Source organism: Salvelinus namaycush, chromosome 27, assembly GCF_016432855.1.
Source record: "Salvelinus namaycush isolate Seneca chromosome 27, SaNama_1.0, whole genome shotgun sequence".
Classification (NCBI taxonomy): domain Eukaryota; kingdom Metazoa; phylum Chordata; class Actinopteri; order Salmoniformes; family Salmonidae; genus Salvelinus; species Salvelinus namaycush.
The window spans coordinates 31,207,360-31,222,960 of record NC_052333.1 but is presented as its reverse complement, the minus strand read 5'-3'; the positions used below and the strand labels follow the sequence as shown (position 1 = coordinate 31,222,960).

Here is a 15,601-nt window from a genome sequence, read left to right as displayed (position 1 = left end):
TCTGTAATAAGCCCACCCAACTATCTCATCCCCATATTGTTATTTATTTTTTGCTCCTTTGCACACCAGTATCTCAACTTGCACATTCATCTTCTGCACATCTATCACTCCAGTCGTTAATTGCTAAATTGTAATTATTTTGCCACTATGGCCTATTTATTGCCTTACCTCCCCAATCTTACTACATTTGCACACACTGTATATAGATTTTCTATTGTGTTATTGACTGTACGTTTGTTTATCCCAAGTGTAACTCTGTGTTGTTTGTGTCGCACTGCTTTGCTTTATCTTGGCCAGGTCGCAGTTGTAAATGAGAACTTGTTCTCAACTGACCTACCTGGTTAAATAAAGGTGAAATAACAAATAATAATAAAAGATCCTCTTCTGCTTTCTTCACTGCCTCAGCATTCAACATCCTCTGCACTACTCTGACTCTGGCCACTTCAACCTTCATCTCTCGCACCGGACACTTCGGAACCCCAGCAACATGAGCACCCCTACCCCAGTCTTCTTCTTCTTCCGCTTCTTCTTCTTCTTCTATGATATAATGTGGCTCTGCAAACAAACGTTAAAGGTGCATGCCGCCACCTAATGTGCTGGAGTGTGTGGTCAATCACAGTTTACAACATTTCTAAATCCTCCTACCCAACTCAGTACTTCTGAGAAAATAAAAAAGAGCCCTACTAACTTCTAATAGACCCTTCCCCATCCCCCAAATCCCTTCGGACCCCCCCCGTCCCCCCCCCGTCCAACCTCAATGACCCTACAGAAAAAAGTATGTCTAAGTATGATCCCCAATCAGAGACAACAATAGACAGCTGCCTCTGATTGGGAACCATACCCGGCCAACAAAGAAATAGAAAAACTATAATGCCCACCCAAATCACACCCCGACCTAACCAAATAGAGAAATAAAAAGGATCGCTAAGGTAAGGGCGTGACATGCACACAGGTCGAGAGAAAAATTGGAGGTGACAGTGACACATGGACAGACGGTGACACATTCAATACCTCCTTGCACACTCTTGCCTGCATCTAGCTGATCTAGGGCGTAATCAACAGTAGCAAATGAGAGTTTCTATTGTATAAATGCAGGTATGTTTATCCCCGTTTCATTCCGTTTGCTTCCATTTTAGAAATGTTTTTCAACAGAATAGGCAGAATGAATACATCCCTGATCACGCATAAACACCGTTCACTTTCATAGCAGCCACGTTGTATTCGTTCTCGCATCTTTGCGCTCTCCTCCTCTCACCTTTTCCCTTCGCTTCTGGACTTCAATGCACAACGCATCAGCTCTAAAACTTTCCAAGCCAAACCATATCATAACCGTTACACACAGCCTACGTCGTTGTCACCATATTAGCTAAAGTAAAGTCATAGTTAACATAGCTAATAGAACTCTCTCTTTAAGTCTTTGATACTGTGAACCATCAGATCCTCCTCTCCACCCTCTCCGAGTTGGGCATCTCCGGCGCGGCCCACGCTTGGATTGCGTCCTACCTGACAGGTCGCTCCTACCAGGTGGCGTGGCGAGAATCTGTCTCCGCACCACGTGCTCTCACCACTGGTGTCCCCCAGGGCTCTGTTCTAGGCCCTCTCCTATTCTCGCTATACACCAAGTCACTTGGCTCTGTCATATCCTCACATGGTCTCTCCCATCATTGCTATGCAGACGACACACAATTAATCTTCTCCTTTCCCCCTTCTGATAACCAGGTGGCGAATCGCATCTCTGCATGTCTGGCAGACATATCAGTGTGGATGACGGATCACCAACTCAAGCTGAACCTCGGCAAGACGGAGCTGCTCTTCCTCCCGGGGAAGGACTGCCCGTTCCATGATCTCGCCATCACGGTTGACAACTCCATTGTGTCCTCCTCCCAGAGCGCTAAGAACCTTGGCGTGATCCTGGACAACACCCTGTCGTTCTCAACTAACATCAAGGCGGTGGCCCGTTCCTGTAGGTTCATGCTCTACAACATTCGCAGAGTACGACCCTGCCTCACACAGGAAGCGGCGCAGGTCCTAATCCAGGCACTTGTCATCTCCCGTCTGGATTACTGCAACTCGCTGTTGGCTGGGCTCCCTGCCTGTGCCATTAAACCCCTACAACTCATCCAGAACGCCGCAGCCCGTCTGGTGTTCAACCTTCCCAAGTTCTCTCACGTCACCCCGCTCCTCCGCTCTCTCCACTGGCTTCCAGTTGAAGCTCGCATCCGCTACAAGACCATGGTGCTTGCCTACGGAGCTGTGAGGGGAACGGCACCTCCGTACCTTCAGGCTCTGATCAGGCCCTACACCCAAACAAGGGCACTGTGTTCATCCACCTCTGGCCTGCTCGCCTCCCTACCTCTGAGGAAGTACAGTTCCCGCTCAGCCCAGTCAAAACTGTTCGCTGCTCTGGCACCCCAATGGTGGAACAAACTCCCTCACGACGCCAGGTCAGCGGAGTCAATCACGACCTTCCGGAGACACCTGAAACCCCACCTCTTTAAGGAATACCTAGGATAGGATAAAGTAATCCTTCTACCCCCCCCCCCCCCCTTAAAAGATTTAGATGCACTATTGTAAAGTGGTTGTTCCACTGGATATCATAAGGTGAATGCACCAATTTGTAAGTCGCTCTGGATAAGAGCGTCTGCTAAATGACTTAAATGTAAAATGTAAATGTAAATGTAAGTCAACTACTCACCACATTTCATGCACTGCAGTGCTAACTAGCTGTAGCTTATGCTTTCAGTACTAGATTCATTATCTGATCCTTTGATTGGGTGAACAATACGTCAGTTCATGCTGCAAGAGCTCTGATAGGTTGGAGGATGTTGAAGTTGTCATAATTACTGTGTAAGTCTATGGAAGGGGGTGGGAACCATGAACCTCCCAGATTTTGTAGTGAAGTCAATGTACCCAGAGGAGGACGGAAACTAGCTGTCCTCCGGCTACACCATGGTGCTACCCTACAGAGTGCTGTTGAGGCTACTGTAGACCATCATTGCAAAACAATGTGTTTTTATCAATTATTTGTTGACGTGAATATATATAGTATAGTTTTATCTAAAAAGGATAACCTTTTAAATGTTTTAACATTTTTATGAAATTGAATGAGTAGGATGGTCCTCCCCTTCCTCCTCTGAGGCGCCTCCACTGATTCTAACATCTTCAAAGTGCACAGTAAGGACACACGTCATTGCATCCTCGACTTGGCTGTTCTGTTAAGAGTAATTATCATAATCTAAATGTGATTTCTGTCATTCTGAGCACCATGGGTGGACACACTAATCACGTTACGCACCAAATGCACATGTGTCAAATGGCCGGTGCCACATTTTCCTAATGGAAACCCTGCTCTACATATACCTTGCAACAACCAGACTTTAGTGAAGAGAAAATTCAGCAACTCTTGGAGGACAGTGATGGGACTCGATTAATGCCCCGGGCATGTTTGTTACAATAAGTCCTCCAGCAAGAGGTTTGCAGATGACAAACTTTGAGACAAACTTTTTTTCTAAATGGTTGACCGTCAAAGCGCAAATACACAGACATGGCGTTAATGCAGAAGTCAATGTTTATTAGAAAGGTTTTTCAACAAGCATTCCACTTTTTACAGAGATACTGCAGATGTGTAAATGTGCTACAAAATGCAGTTGGGAGGGAATGTATTGGTATCTGATATGTAACACCTCAACACCTATTATACTTCCCTTTTCCCTGAAGTATAATACAGACGTTGGATTTTGTTTTTACATCATGGATTTGCCTGGTGATAGGTGATTGCAGCCATTTTGGGGCAAAGTCAGAGGGTGCTGCTGGTTAGCATGTGTCATCATAGGTCCAAAATGGCGATAGTCATATACCTGTGGGACACATACATCGGATATGTATGACCAAACAGCACTGTACATCAACTATGCACTCTAATAAAATACCTAAACTTTCAGCTAATATCCTCGGGCTTTATTAATCAAAGATCTCAAAACAATAAAAATGTATCCGTAATACTAAATCGTTACTGATGTGTATTATATTTCTGCATTTGTCTCACACGTTTTTATTGTCAAAAATCTATACGTGTAATTGTCACTCTCACCTTAGACACAAGTAGAGCATATTTTTTTAACTTCATTTGTTATTTCAAATAATGACTTCAAATATCCTATTTTTTGGTGTTTGTCATTGTCTAGATATTGATCGTGTCAACCATAACTTCAAAACTCTCGTGTACATGTAGCGGGACTGCATCTTGTGCTGTTGTCGATGCCATTTATGCAGCATGTTCTATGAAGTCCCATTCACCACCTCCCACATTTGCATACATAGCCGAGAAAGAGGGAGCAAGAGAAGGGAAGATCTAGCAGTTACAAACATCCTCCTCCTGGTATCTCCCCAATCCCAAAATGAGCATCCTTATTTCTCAGGCTTGTGATTCCCCCCTTCTCCTCTCCGCCTCTAGTTCCATCCATCCCCACTCTCCCTCTCCTAATGTCGCCTCTGGAGCACCAGCTCAGTTCCAGATCTTCAGGAAGCTATCCCAGGATCCTGTGCAGATACCCAAGCCATCGTCTGGTACCCCAATGCAGCTCACTCTGTTGTCATGGCCAGATAGAACACCTGAGAGAGAGAGAGAGAGAGAGAGAGAGAGAGAGAGAGAGAGAGAGAGAGAGAGAGAGAGAGAGAGAGAGAGAGAGAGAGAGAGAGAGAGAGAGAGAGAGAGAGAGACAGAGACAGAGACAGAGAGAGAGAGAGAGAGAGAGAGAGAGAGAGAGAGAGAGACAGAGAGTGTGAGAGAGAGAGAGAGAGAGAGAGAGAGAGAGAGAGAGAGAGAGAGAGAGGAAGTCATACACACTGATGCAAATTATGCAGTTCTAGTTTCTATTCCTTTTCCACCCGTATTTCTTTAATTGACTGCCTCCACAAACATCTCATCCAGACTTTTTTTTAACAATCCATTCTCTCCCTTTCATTGCCTCTGTTTCAACCACCCACTTATGCCATCAATCTCTTGGTCTGCCTCCCTCTCTTTACATTGACTGTTCTCCCTTCGGTTCTCTCTGCCTCTACTCTCTTTTTTTTCACCTATCCCCTCCTCTCTCCCGCTCTTTTCTCTCCCACTTTTACTCACCGACTTTCTCGGCCTTCAGGGAATCCCAGATGTTGCAGTTGAAGTTGTCGTAGCCGGCGAAGACGAGGCGTCCAGAGCTGGAGAGGGAGACTGACGTGACGCCAGCATTCAATGCAGCGTCCTGGTAGCCATTGACCTCCTGGTCGGCACGGAGGTCGTACATCTTGAGGGTACAGTCATCGGATCCCGTGATAATTGCAGTGCCACTAGGGAAGAACTGGGGTAGGGGAAAAAAGAAGAGGAGAGGGCTATTTCAGCATGTTTTGTTTTTGTTTTGACATTTACTGAGCTTGAAGGTTAGTTGGTTAGTTGCCTGGTGAGTTGACTGAGTTGCAGAGTACAGACTCCATGGAAAGAGCTGGTGTTGTGATGCTAAACTATGTTTTGATTTTGGATCGCACTGCTCATGTCTTGCTTATATTGTAGTCGGGGGGGGGGGGGTAGTCTCAACCGGAGCTTGAACCCAGGATCTTGTAACTGCAACCCAACACCTTGATGAGGTCGCTAGTTGTTGGGTTAAGTTCACTAAAATATATAGAAAAAGAAGTGTCATTCTGACCAGGATTTATGTGCTCACCGCAATGGCGTTAATGTCACTCGTGTGGCCGATGAAGGTCTGCTTGCAGCCACCATCTCTTATGTCCCACAGCTTGGCGCTGGAGTCACAGGCCCCTGAGATGAAAGTGTTCTGGTCTGGTGACATGGCCAGGCACATACAGTCACCCACATGGCTCTTGTAGACCACCTTCTGCTTGCCAGTCTCCAGATCCCACAGGCAACAAGTGGTGTCACCGGATGCAGTGAGGATCTCGCTGTCGTTCAGGAAGCGGCTATGGGAAAGGTAGCCTGAGATGGAAGGAGACGGACAGAGATTTTATTGTTTGTTCTACTTATTTCCTACATATTTTGAGGACATCCAATTTATGAACACCGTTTTAATGAATACTCTGAATTGTAGTTGCTCACAGAGTTGACCATAACCCAGTTGGTAACGAGTTGACCGTAACCCAGTTGGTCATGGAGTTGACCGTAACCCAGTTGGTCACGGAGTAAACCATAACACGGGTAAAGCAGGGTAGCTACCTTCATGTGCGTCCAGCTCCCTTATGGTCTTTGGGCTGGCAGCCTTGATGTTGACGATGGTGCACATGTTATCCAGACCTCCGCTGGCCACCAGATTGCCAGAAGGGGCCATGGAGCAACTCATCACCCAGGAAGACTTGAGGGGGACGGCATATACCTGGAGGGCAGGGAGAAGAACACTTAACCACTCACTTTCTAGTTCACTTTGTTTAAAGGTTAGAAGACATAATATACCAAGCTAGCTGACTTTTACCATATAAATACATTCGTAGAGTGTGTAGTCAAAGTCAAGACATTCTGAAACAAAAGTCGATAGTCCTTCTACACATCGGTGGTTGAAGGAGGGATCTACTCCATACACTGTAAACCAAGTGGAAAGCTCTCGATGTAAGTCCTATGCATTATTATGAAAACAGTTAGAACTGTGAAAATGATGACTGATCAGTGATCAGCCCTTACCTTGTTGCCAGTGTAGGTGTCCCAAATAAGAAGCTTGCCATCTTGTGAGGCACTGACCATGTGCCTGTTGGAGAGAGAAAGAGAGTTAAACAAGTGGTCAGTCAGTCTATCAAATTCTGTTTGAACCCGGGTTTAGGCATGAGATCCAGTATGAATCTGGTTTAATGCAACATTTGAAACAATGAAGGCCTTCGAAAAGCCTTTTCATCGAACCCCATAACACTTGCATGTTAGCGTGGACACATTAAACAATGGGACTTTTCGATGTCCGAGTCCATTTGGTTTGAGCGGTGCATCAGACAACCCCTCTTATCGACCTTCTCTATCTTGCGCAAAGTAGACCTTCTCTACGTTGTTCATAAGTCCCTATATCACAGTGGCTCGTGGTAATGGCGGGGTGTCTATGGTGAGCTAAACTGTCCCTGAGGCCATCCCCATTCCCAGCTATCTGGACAAGAAGTCCTTCTCACCTGTTATCAGCAGACCAGTGCAAGCCGTAGATTTTGGCCAAGTGGCCCTTCAATGTCTTTCTGTTCTTCAGCTGGATACGAGGTGCAGCCGCCACACCAGATGCTACAGCAGCCATGGTGGTGTCATTGACCGCCTTGCGGGCAGTCTAGTGGTGTGAGGGGGAGATACACATAGGAGAGGAATAAGATTAGTGAAGAGTAAAATAGTTGTAGAAAAATAAGCACAAATCGAATGTTCTCCATACTTCTGGTGTATTTCAATTTTTCAGGAACCAGACACTGCTTAAAATGTCTTAGTATAACTTCAGCTCAGTACCACTTTTGGTATGTGGAGGAAACTAAATGTATATATATAGCTATATGTACATCAATTATTGTGCATTATTGGTACTGGGCTTCCTAGTTATTTATCTGATGATGAGCCCTTTTTTAGACTGGAGGTGATATTGAATATCGTCACAGAAATGTGCTTGATGAGTATGTCTTGTGGGGACTATTGTCATGGTGACCCCAACATCAATGCATGCTGTGACAGGAAGACTCACTTCAATCTGGGTCTTCAGGCCATCGGCCTCCTTTTTCAACGTGTCCATTTCACCCATGGCAACGGTTGTTAGGGGCTGTTACCGCCGGAGAAAGAAACTAGCAGACTAGAAGATAGGGAGAAAGAGAAAAGGATTATATGATTACAAACATATTTATGCAAATCAGGGCTTGGCAAAAATGCTGTCGTCATTGTACAATTAATATAATGTAGAACTCAATAATATAAGGAAGACCTTAAATAGAACTAAGAATTCATGTTCTCAGATATGTACAGTAGATATATAGAGTGGTACCTGTTGAGGAGAACGTAACTGTTTGTTCCTGTAACCCTCATGGCCTCTGACCCCCGAAACTAAATCGCTCAGGTGCTTTCGTCATCTAGTCTGGTGCCAGAGCCTAGCTTGGCCTTCTTGAGTATGGTACGAGGTATAATCCCACATCCGCTGTCTAATAGTGATATATCCAAGCTCTAACTTCACCTATCTGAAGATTAGGGCAAATTACTGGCCATCTTTTCTGTGACACAGACAGCCATTTTGGTTTTTATAGGTCATTACAGAAGTGTTGCCTGTGTTTCGAGAGTACTTGTCATTTTTTTTATTTTTAGAATGACTGTTTTACCACAACTTTACAACGTTACAACTTTACTTTATTACTTTTATTTTCCTATTCATGACGTAAATTATTGAAATGTTTTGTGACAATTAAAACAAGTTTAAGAGACAATTTGCCATGAACCTTCTTCTGTCAGCTCTCACTCTGACTTTCAATTCCTTTTAAGAGAGAATATTTAATGATCAAGAAGTAATTAGTGCTTAGCTGTCTATGGCCCTAATACTCTTAATTGGATGCTGACGTTTTCGTAATTGGAGGCCTATTGCCAACACACACCACTTTCTAAATTGTTTTTTAAAAATGTGTCCAACTAACTACAGCACACATCCTTGCAAATATGGTATTAAAAAAACGTATTACTTTCACAGAAACAATTGCTCACGTGTTGACAAAGCATAGGCGTTCAGTAGTTTGACCTATGACGAGAGCCAGGGAGACGAGGGGTGGGCACAACCCGCTGGGCTCAAACTGGTTAAATCAACGTTGTTTCCACGTCGTCCAAAAAACAATGTGATGAAGTTGAATCAATGTGCAAAACTGGTTCGATTTGCAAAAAGTCCTCAACGTAAAGGAATTTCTGGAATTTGTGTCGTTTTTTTCACCCAACTTTCAACCTAAATCCAATGATAAGCTAAAAAGTATTTTGATTTCATGTTGAATTCACGTTAGTTCACAACTCAATCAAATGTAAATCAAAACTAGATGTTGAAATGATGTCTGTGGGAAAAGAGCTTTCAAGCCCCAGAACTTAAGGGAGACTTTTCCAGTCAAATCTCCTGTCATCCGATTACAGACTGCTCTTCACCTCTGGATCAGACAGGGGGAGTGAGGGAGGGGGGAAGAGAGACAGAGAGGATAGAGGGGGCAAGAATAGGCAAAGATAGGGGCCTATCAGGTATACATTCGAGTTTTCTTCAGTTTCCTGTTTGGTCATTTCCTTTGAATATTATACTTGCACAAATGCACAGAAAGGCCTCTATTCCTCTTTGTCTAGATAAACGTACTCTAGAAGTGCACAATTCTATTAGCACGGCTGCAGAATTAAAGAAGACTTCAATGCATAGAATCAATATCTGTAAGACATTGCCACCTGCAAAAATCCTTTTGTCAAGCGAAAAACAACCGAGGAAGAAAGTTCTGCAGTTTGCTGCTTTCAGGCGTGATTTTTTTTTTTTACTGGAATCAATGTGGGAGGATTTGCAACCTTCATGATAATGCTGCTAATGCTTTTGCATGCTGCTGGTACCTAATAAAGGAGACTGATTCTGTGAAGAAAAGCACTCGATGTCACTGTAACTACCTACTTCTCTCTGCCTCTCTCTTTCTCCCACTTGCACAGACATCAGTCAGTATGTTTTCCACGGACTACAGCACACTTGTTGCAGGCATGCCATTGGAGTCCATTTTCCGATGGAAATGAGCACCACTGAGAACTCCAATTACTACGGCTGTCATTGACCGACCCTTGAGCAGTTTCTTTCGGCTCATATTCAATCCATTGGCCCGTACTGCAAATCAGATGAAGTTCCATTCTTTTAACTGTGAAATCTTTTCATGGATGAGAATGCTGAGATAGGTAATGGGATAGTTTCCAGAATTATGTGGATCCATGTTGGTAATCATCAGAGGAGTCTATGTAGTTCCACATAGTTCCATGTAAATGCCCAGAAGAATTTGCAACCAAAGTGGCCAAAAATCACTCACCTTTTCCACACAAAATGTGATCCTTTTTCTTTTTGGGCTTTTCCGCCTCAGTAGCCCTTTGGAGCAGCTTTTTATGTTCCACAACACTCAAGTCAGCCCTGCTATCCGTATCTCTCTCTCGTTCCTCTTACGCTTTCACCCACAGACTGGTTGCAGGCAATCCTGTGAAAACTCTCTCTCCCTTCCTCCTGTGAGGAACAGATGAGGATTGGAGGGATGAAGGAGATCAGGGATGAAGGGATAAGCCCGAAGATAGAAATAGAGAGAGGGAAAGAGAGAGAGCAGAGAGCAGGGAGCATGACAAGAGGAGGCAGGTAAACCGATTGGAGGAGGAAAATCAGGTTATGAGGTCAAAAGTCAAGAGCAGGTAAAGAGAGGAGGAACGAAGGGAGAGAGGGGACAGGTGGAGGTGTAAATGTGAGAGAGGCATTGATAGTGAGAACGCATCATTTATTACGTCCACATCAATGGCTACTACATAAAGCTGGTAGAGGAACACATTTGATGTCTTCCACATTCAATCACTCATCATTCAACAGTATTATATTAAGGTCTGCAAGGAGAGCGTATTTGATTTTGCTGACCTGGACTGGCTCATGATTTATATCACCATTTATATCACCAACTTTGAGCCAATTGCATGGTAGGCCTACTGTACACATCACTAACGAGTGGTGTTTGGGTTCTTATCCAGTCTATCAATGGCAGCCTTCATTTCTGGAAAATCTGATGCAGCAGTCAGAAATGACCAGACATCATAGTATTATTGTCTGACTGTATTGATGGGGCGGTTGAATTTTGTCTGGTTTCTGAGAGATTGGCAGGGGTTGAGGATGAAGGGGGTTGAATTCATTTGTCAGAACTAATGAGCTGAGCCCAGTTAATCAGGATCCAATTGGATATCCGGGGCATCTGAAATCTCGTTAAGGAATTGGAGTTGTCCAACCAGAACGTGCGTCACAAGTGATACAGAAAAGACAAGATGAAAATGGATCAAGAAATCGAGGAATCGATTGTGGGTTAAAATAGAGATTTGGGTGTGAAGATGCCAGTGCAGCTACAGAATGAATTTGTGAATAAATGACAAGCCTTTGCAGTTCTGGTAGATAAAGGGAGAATGTTACAGTGAGAGTTGATAGTCTTTTCTCGGCCATGGGAAGTAAACTGACTTGTGGCTCTGAGGGAGAGATTTCACAGATCCCACAAGATCGGGGCGGGGTTTAAGAATGGGATGGATGGGAACGAAGTTTGGGGGGGGGGTGCTGCTGCAGTAATACCTGTAATATTACAGCAGTATATAGATTCAGATATATGGATTCAGATGTACAGATTCACCCTCAAGAGTTCAAGAGGTCAACGGTGCCTTGATAAGTTGCCGCAATTACCGCTCGATGAAGTAACACAAGATTTGTTGCTTGAAATGCCATTATTCACTGCAAGGAATGCCAACAAACCAACCTTGAAAATAGATGCACACAATATGGCCCAATACTGATATTCTAGATGGCACCCATGCAATGATTACTTTATAGGTCGTATTAGACCCCATGTGAGGAGAAATCTTGTGAAAACACATATATTCTATGCTATGCAACCTCTGGTATTAACGAGACAATGCACCTTGAACTCCTAGCAAAACAGTACAAGTGAAAACCTAAACGATCAGGAATTAAGATCCTAGTTACAATGTGCAGAGATAGTGAAAAGTAGCTGAATCCTCTTCAATGGAAAGCATGCACAAAAAAGACTTAGATATGCAATCAGGAAGTCATGCATTCGGTTGCACCGTATAACCAACACTACCACTTATCTGGCCTATTTCCACTGGTTTCATATCAGTGCGATCTACCAATCACCCTGCACCGTGGCATGTCTTGTTGGGCCAGAAATAGTTAAGGGTTGAGGTGACTGTTGGACACTCGGGTTGGATTCACACCGTCACCAGTCAAAGGACCTTGATCTGTAATCCATTGATTTGACAGATGATGCACTGCTACCTGGCTACCACCAGGGTGCTGTGGACCACGAGTTATCAATAAATACGTAAAGCTGCAACTATTTTCGTGGGGGGGGGGGGAAGTGGCACTGATGGCCAAATTTGACATCTTTGAATATCCTCTGCATAAAATACACAATCATTTCTTTATCTTTATTGTTCAGCATTGATAAAAGTTTCAACAGGCCTGAAACGCTTCCACCCTGGCCCCTCCAACAGCCAATTATGAAAGTCATCATCTTTACCATAGAGTATGTTGTCTGAATATTTGGGAACGAGTTCTGACACCTTACAGACCTGTGCAAATGTGTAACTGTGCTTTATTTAGCTTGGAGTTTGCACTTACGATGGAAACCTATTGTATTGGTTCCGTTGTACCACTCAAAATCAATCAAACGCAGGTCAAGTATTTGAAAAGTGAAGTATTTGGCATTTGATCCAAGTTTTTAGAATCCATTTTAGAATCTGTTCTGTGTCGATTTTATTCTGCAGTTGGCACTGAAAAGGTCTGCAAAGCCCCTTCAAAGCAGTGCAAGGATGAAGCTACTATGTTAAACCTGGCCATCGTCTCATCCCTTTTCCCTCAGTGTTAGTGCAAGGCTGTGCATTTATCAGGCCCCAGTAGGACACCTAGTATTACTCTCTCTCTCTCTCGGGTGGAAAAGGAATAGAAACTAGAACTGTATCATTTGCATCAGTGTGTATGACTTTCTCTCTCTCTCTCTCTCTCTCTCATGGGAAACATGTGTTGACATTGCCAAAGCAAGTGAAATAAACAATAAAGAAAAGTGAGAAGACACAACATAAAAAAAAAACTCTCTCTCTCTCTCCCGCTTCTCTCTCTGCACACTCCCACCTCTCTCCCTCCTCTCTATAACCCAATTCAGACCGAAGACGTGGTATGTTAGCTGTAAAAAAATATACAGCAGTGTTTATGTCACCCCCTTTCAAACAGACCCTTACAAACACCTATTCGCAATGACACCCCTTTTATACATATCAGTGGGTAACTGGCACAATGGGAGGGATGGGGATGTTGTAAAACCATGGGGTCTGTTTGCAGTTCAAATTGGCGAGGTGTTAATCAATGGAAGTGTTAATGGATTTACCTTTAATAAAGCAGAGAACCATTCACACAGACCCCATACCTGCATTTTGGTTACGGGGTCTGTGAAAATGCAGGAATCTTGAGGTGGCTTTTATTTTCCAATGTTATTTACCCCCTATCCCTATCAGATATACCAACAAGCTGGTATAAAAATGCACGCATGGTAAATATGTGGGATTGTGGTCTGTGTATGAAAGGGATGTGTGCCTATTTCTCCGTTTCACGTCTCTCTCTCTCCGTCTCTCTGAAGCTGTCTGTCTGAAGCTATCATGTCTATTGAGAGCTTATGCCATGTTATATTACTAGTATGATGCCAGCCACAGTGTTAAGTAGGCCTCAGGACGGAAGAACGAGGGAAAGTGTTAGTTTGCAGATTGACTCTAACCCAGTATCTCTCCCCATGCCAATACTGCCATTTCACCTACTGCTACTGAGGCAATTTCACATTTATCTGGGCAGAAGCTGACAAAGTACACAACCAGACTGATGTAGGTCGTAGGTCATTTGTGCACATTTGTGGCCTGCTGGAGGTCATTTTGCAAGGCTCTGGCAGTGCTCCTCCTGCTCAAAGGCGGAGGTGGCGGTCCTGCTGCTGAGTTGTTGCCCTCCTACGGCCTCCTCCACGTCTCCTGATGTACTGGCCTGTCTCCTGGTAGCGCCTCCATGCTCTGGACACTACGCTGACAGACACAGCAAACCTTCTTGCCACAGCTCGCATTGATGTGCCATCCTGGATGAGCTGCACTACCTGAGCCACTTGTGTGGGTTGTAGACTCCGTCTCATGCTACCACTAGAGTGAGAGCACCGCCAGCATTCAAAAGTGACCAAAACATCAGCCAGGAAGCATAGGAACTGAGAAGTGGTCTGTGGTCACCACCTGCAGAATCACTCCTTTATTGAGGGTGTCTTGCTAATTGCCTTTAATTTCCACCTTTTGTCTATTCCATTTGCACAACAGCATGTGAAATTTATTGTCAATCAATGTTGCTTCCTAAGTGGACAGTTTGATTTCACAGAAGTGTGATTGACTTGGAGTTACATTGTGTTGTTTAAGTGTTCCCTTTATTTTTTTGAGCAGTGTATATATGGATTTTCAGCCTGTTGGAGTTTTTGGCATAGATCATGACATCACAATCTGATCTGATTACAGGTTGTTATGAATAAAACGTCACAATAAGGTGCAAAGCGTTCAATTGCCCTGCTTGGGGGCAAGGAGACCCACCAGCTCCTTTAAAACCCTTGACAACTACGTGCCGTTTTCAAGGGACTGTAAAACAGAACTATCCATTTCCAGTGACGTCATCAGAGTTTTACAGAAAGTAACTGCATGCTTTTCACCACCAGGAAACATCATTTCAGAGACATGAGGGTAGCCTCACAATAGCTCTCAATATTGGCCACCATAAATTGGATATTTGAGGGATATAATTAAGCATTAAGTAAGCATTTCACTGTAAGGTCTACGCCTGCTGTGTTCGGCGCATGTGACAAATGGAAATTTGTCATTTGGTGTGGAGTCCAAATTGGAGATTTTTGGTTCCAACCGCCATGTCTTTGTGAGACGTGGTGTGGGTGAACGGATGATCCCCGCATGTGTATTTCCCACCGTAAAGCATGGAGGAGGAGGTGTTATGTTGTGGGGGTGCTTTGCTGGTGACACCATGTGTGATTTATTTAGAATTCAAGGCACACTTAACCAGCATGGCTACCACAGCAATCTGCAGCGATATGCCATCCCATCTGGTTTTGGCTTAGTGGGACTATCATTTGTTTTTCAACTGGACAACAGGACAATGACCCACCTTCAGGCTGTGTAAGGGCTATTTGACCAAGGAGAGTGATGGAGTGCTGCATCAGATGACCTGGCCTCAACAATCCCCCGACCTCAACCCAATTGAGATGGTTTGGCTTGATTCGGATTGCAGAGTGAAGGAAAAGCAGCCAACAAGTGCTCAGCAAATGTGGGAACTCCTTCAAGACTGTTGGAAAAGCATTCCAGGTGAAGCTGGTTGAGAGAATGCCACAAGTGTGCAAAGCTGTCATCAAGGCAAAGCAAAGGGTGGCTATTTGAAGAATCTCAAATATAAAATATATTTTGATTTTTTTTAAATTTTTTGGTTACTACTTGATTCCATATGTGTTATTTCATAGTTGTGATGTCTTCACTATTATTCTACAATGTAGACCGGCAGTGTATGCTTTTCATCGTAACAGCAAAGTAATTCAGTTTTTGAATTACCTGTAATAATTCTGAAAGCCCAATAAGCCAAAAAGCTTCAAAATCGTGGTAGATTGTCCTAAATCTTGTACCATTTTTCTAGAATGATTTCACTCCACAGTATTCAAATAGCACAACACCCCACATGTAAATAGGTGAGGCAAAGCAATCATTTAGCAAACGAGTAACTTATACGCTAACTGTACACCTATATAACACCTATTCTGTTATTTCCTTTGGCAATTGACAGCCCCAAACACTAATCACCTAAAGAACAAC

General features: G+C 43.9%; 1 protein-coding gene across 1 annotated transcript; it reads right to left on the bottom strand.

The window, feature by feature from the left end:
* Positions 1 to 4,504: 4,504 nt before the first annotated feature.
* LOC120022768 (guanine nucleotide-binding protein G(I)/G(S)/G(T) subunit beta-3-like) lies at positions 4,505 to 7,736 on the bottom strand. Its single transcript, XM_038966762.1, has 7 exons — positions 7,680 to 7,736; positions 7,135 to 7,280; positions 6,665 to 6,728; positions 6,206 to 6,362; positions 5,700 to 5,968; positions 5,123 to 5,339; positions 4,505 to 4,611 (listed from the first exon to the last, which is right to left on the bottom strand). The coding sequence occupies exons 1-7, from the start codon at positions 7,734 to 7,736 to the stop codon at positions 4,505 to 4,507; spliced, it is 1,017 nt and encodes a 338-aa protein (XP_038822690.1).
* Between the last annotated feature and the right edge of the window lie 7,865 nt (positions 7,737 to 15,601).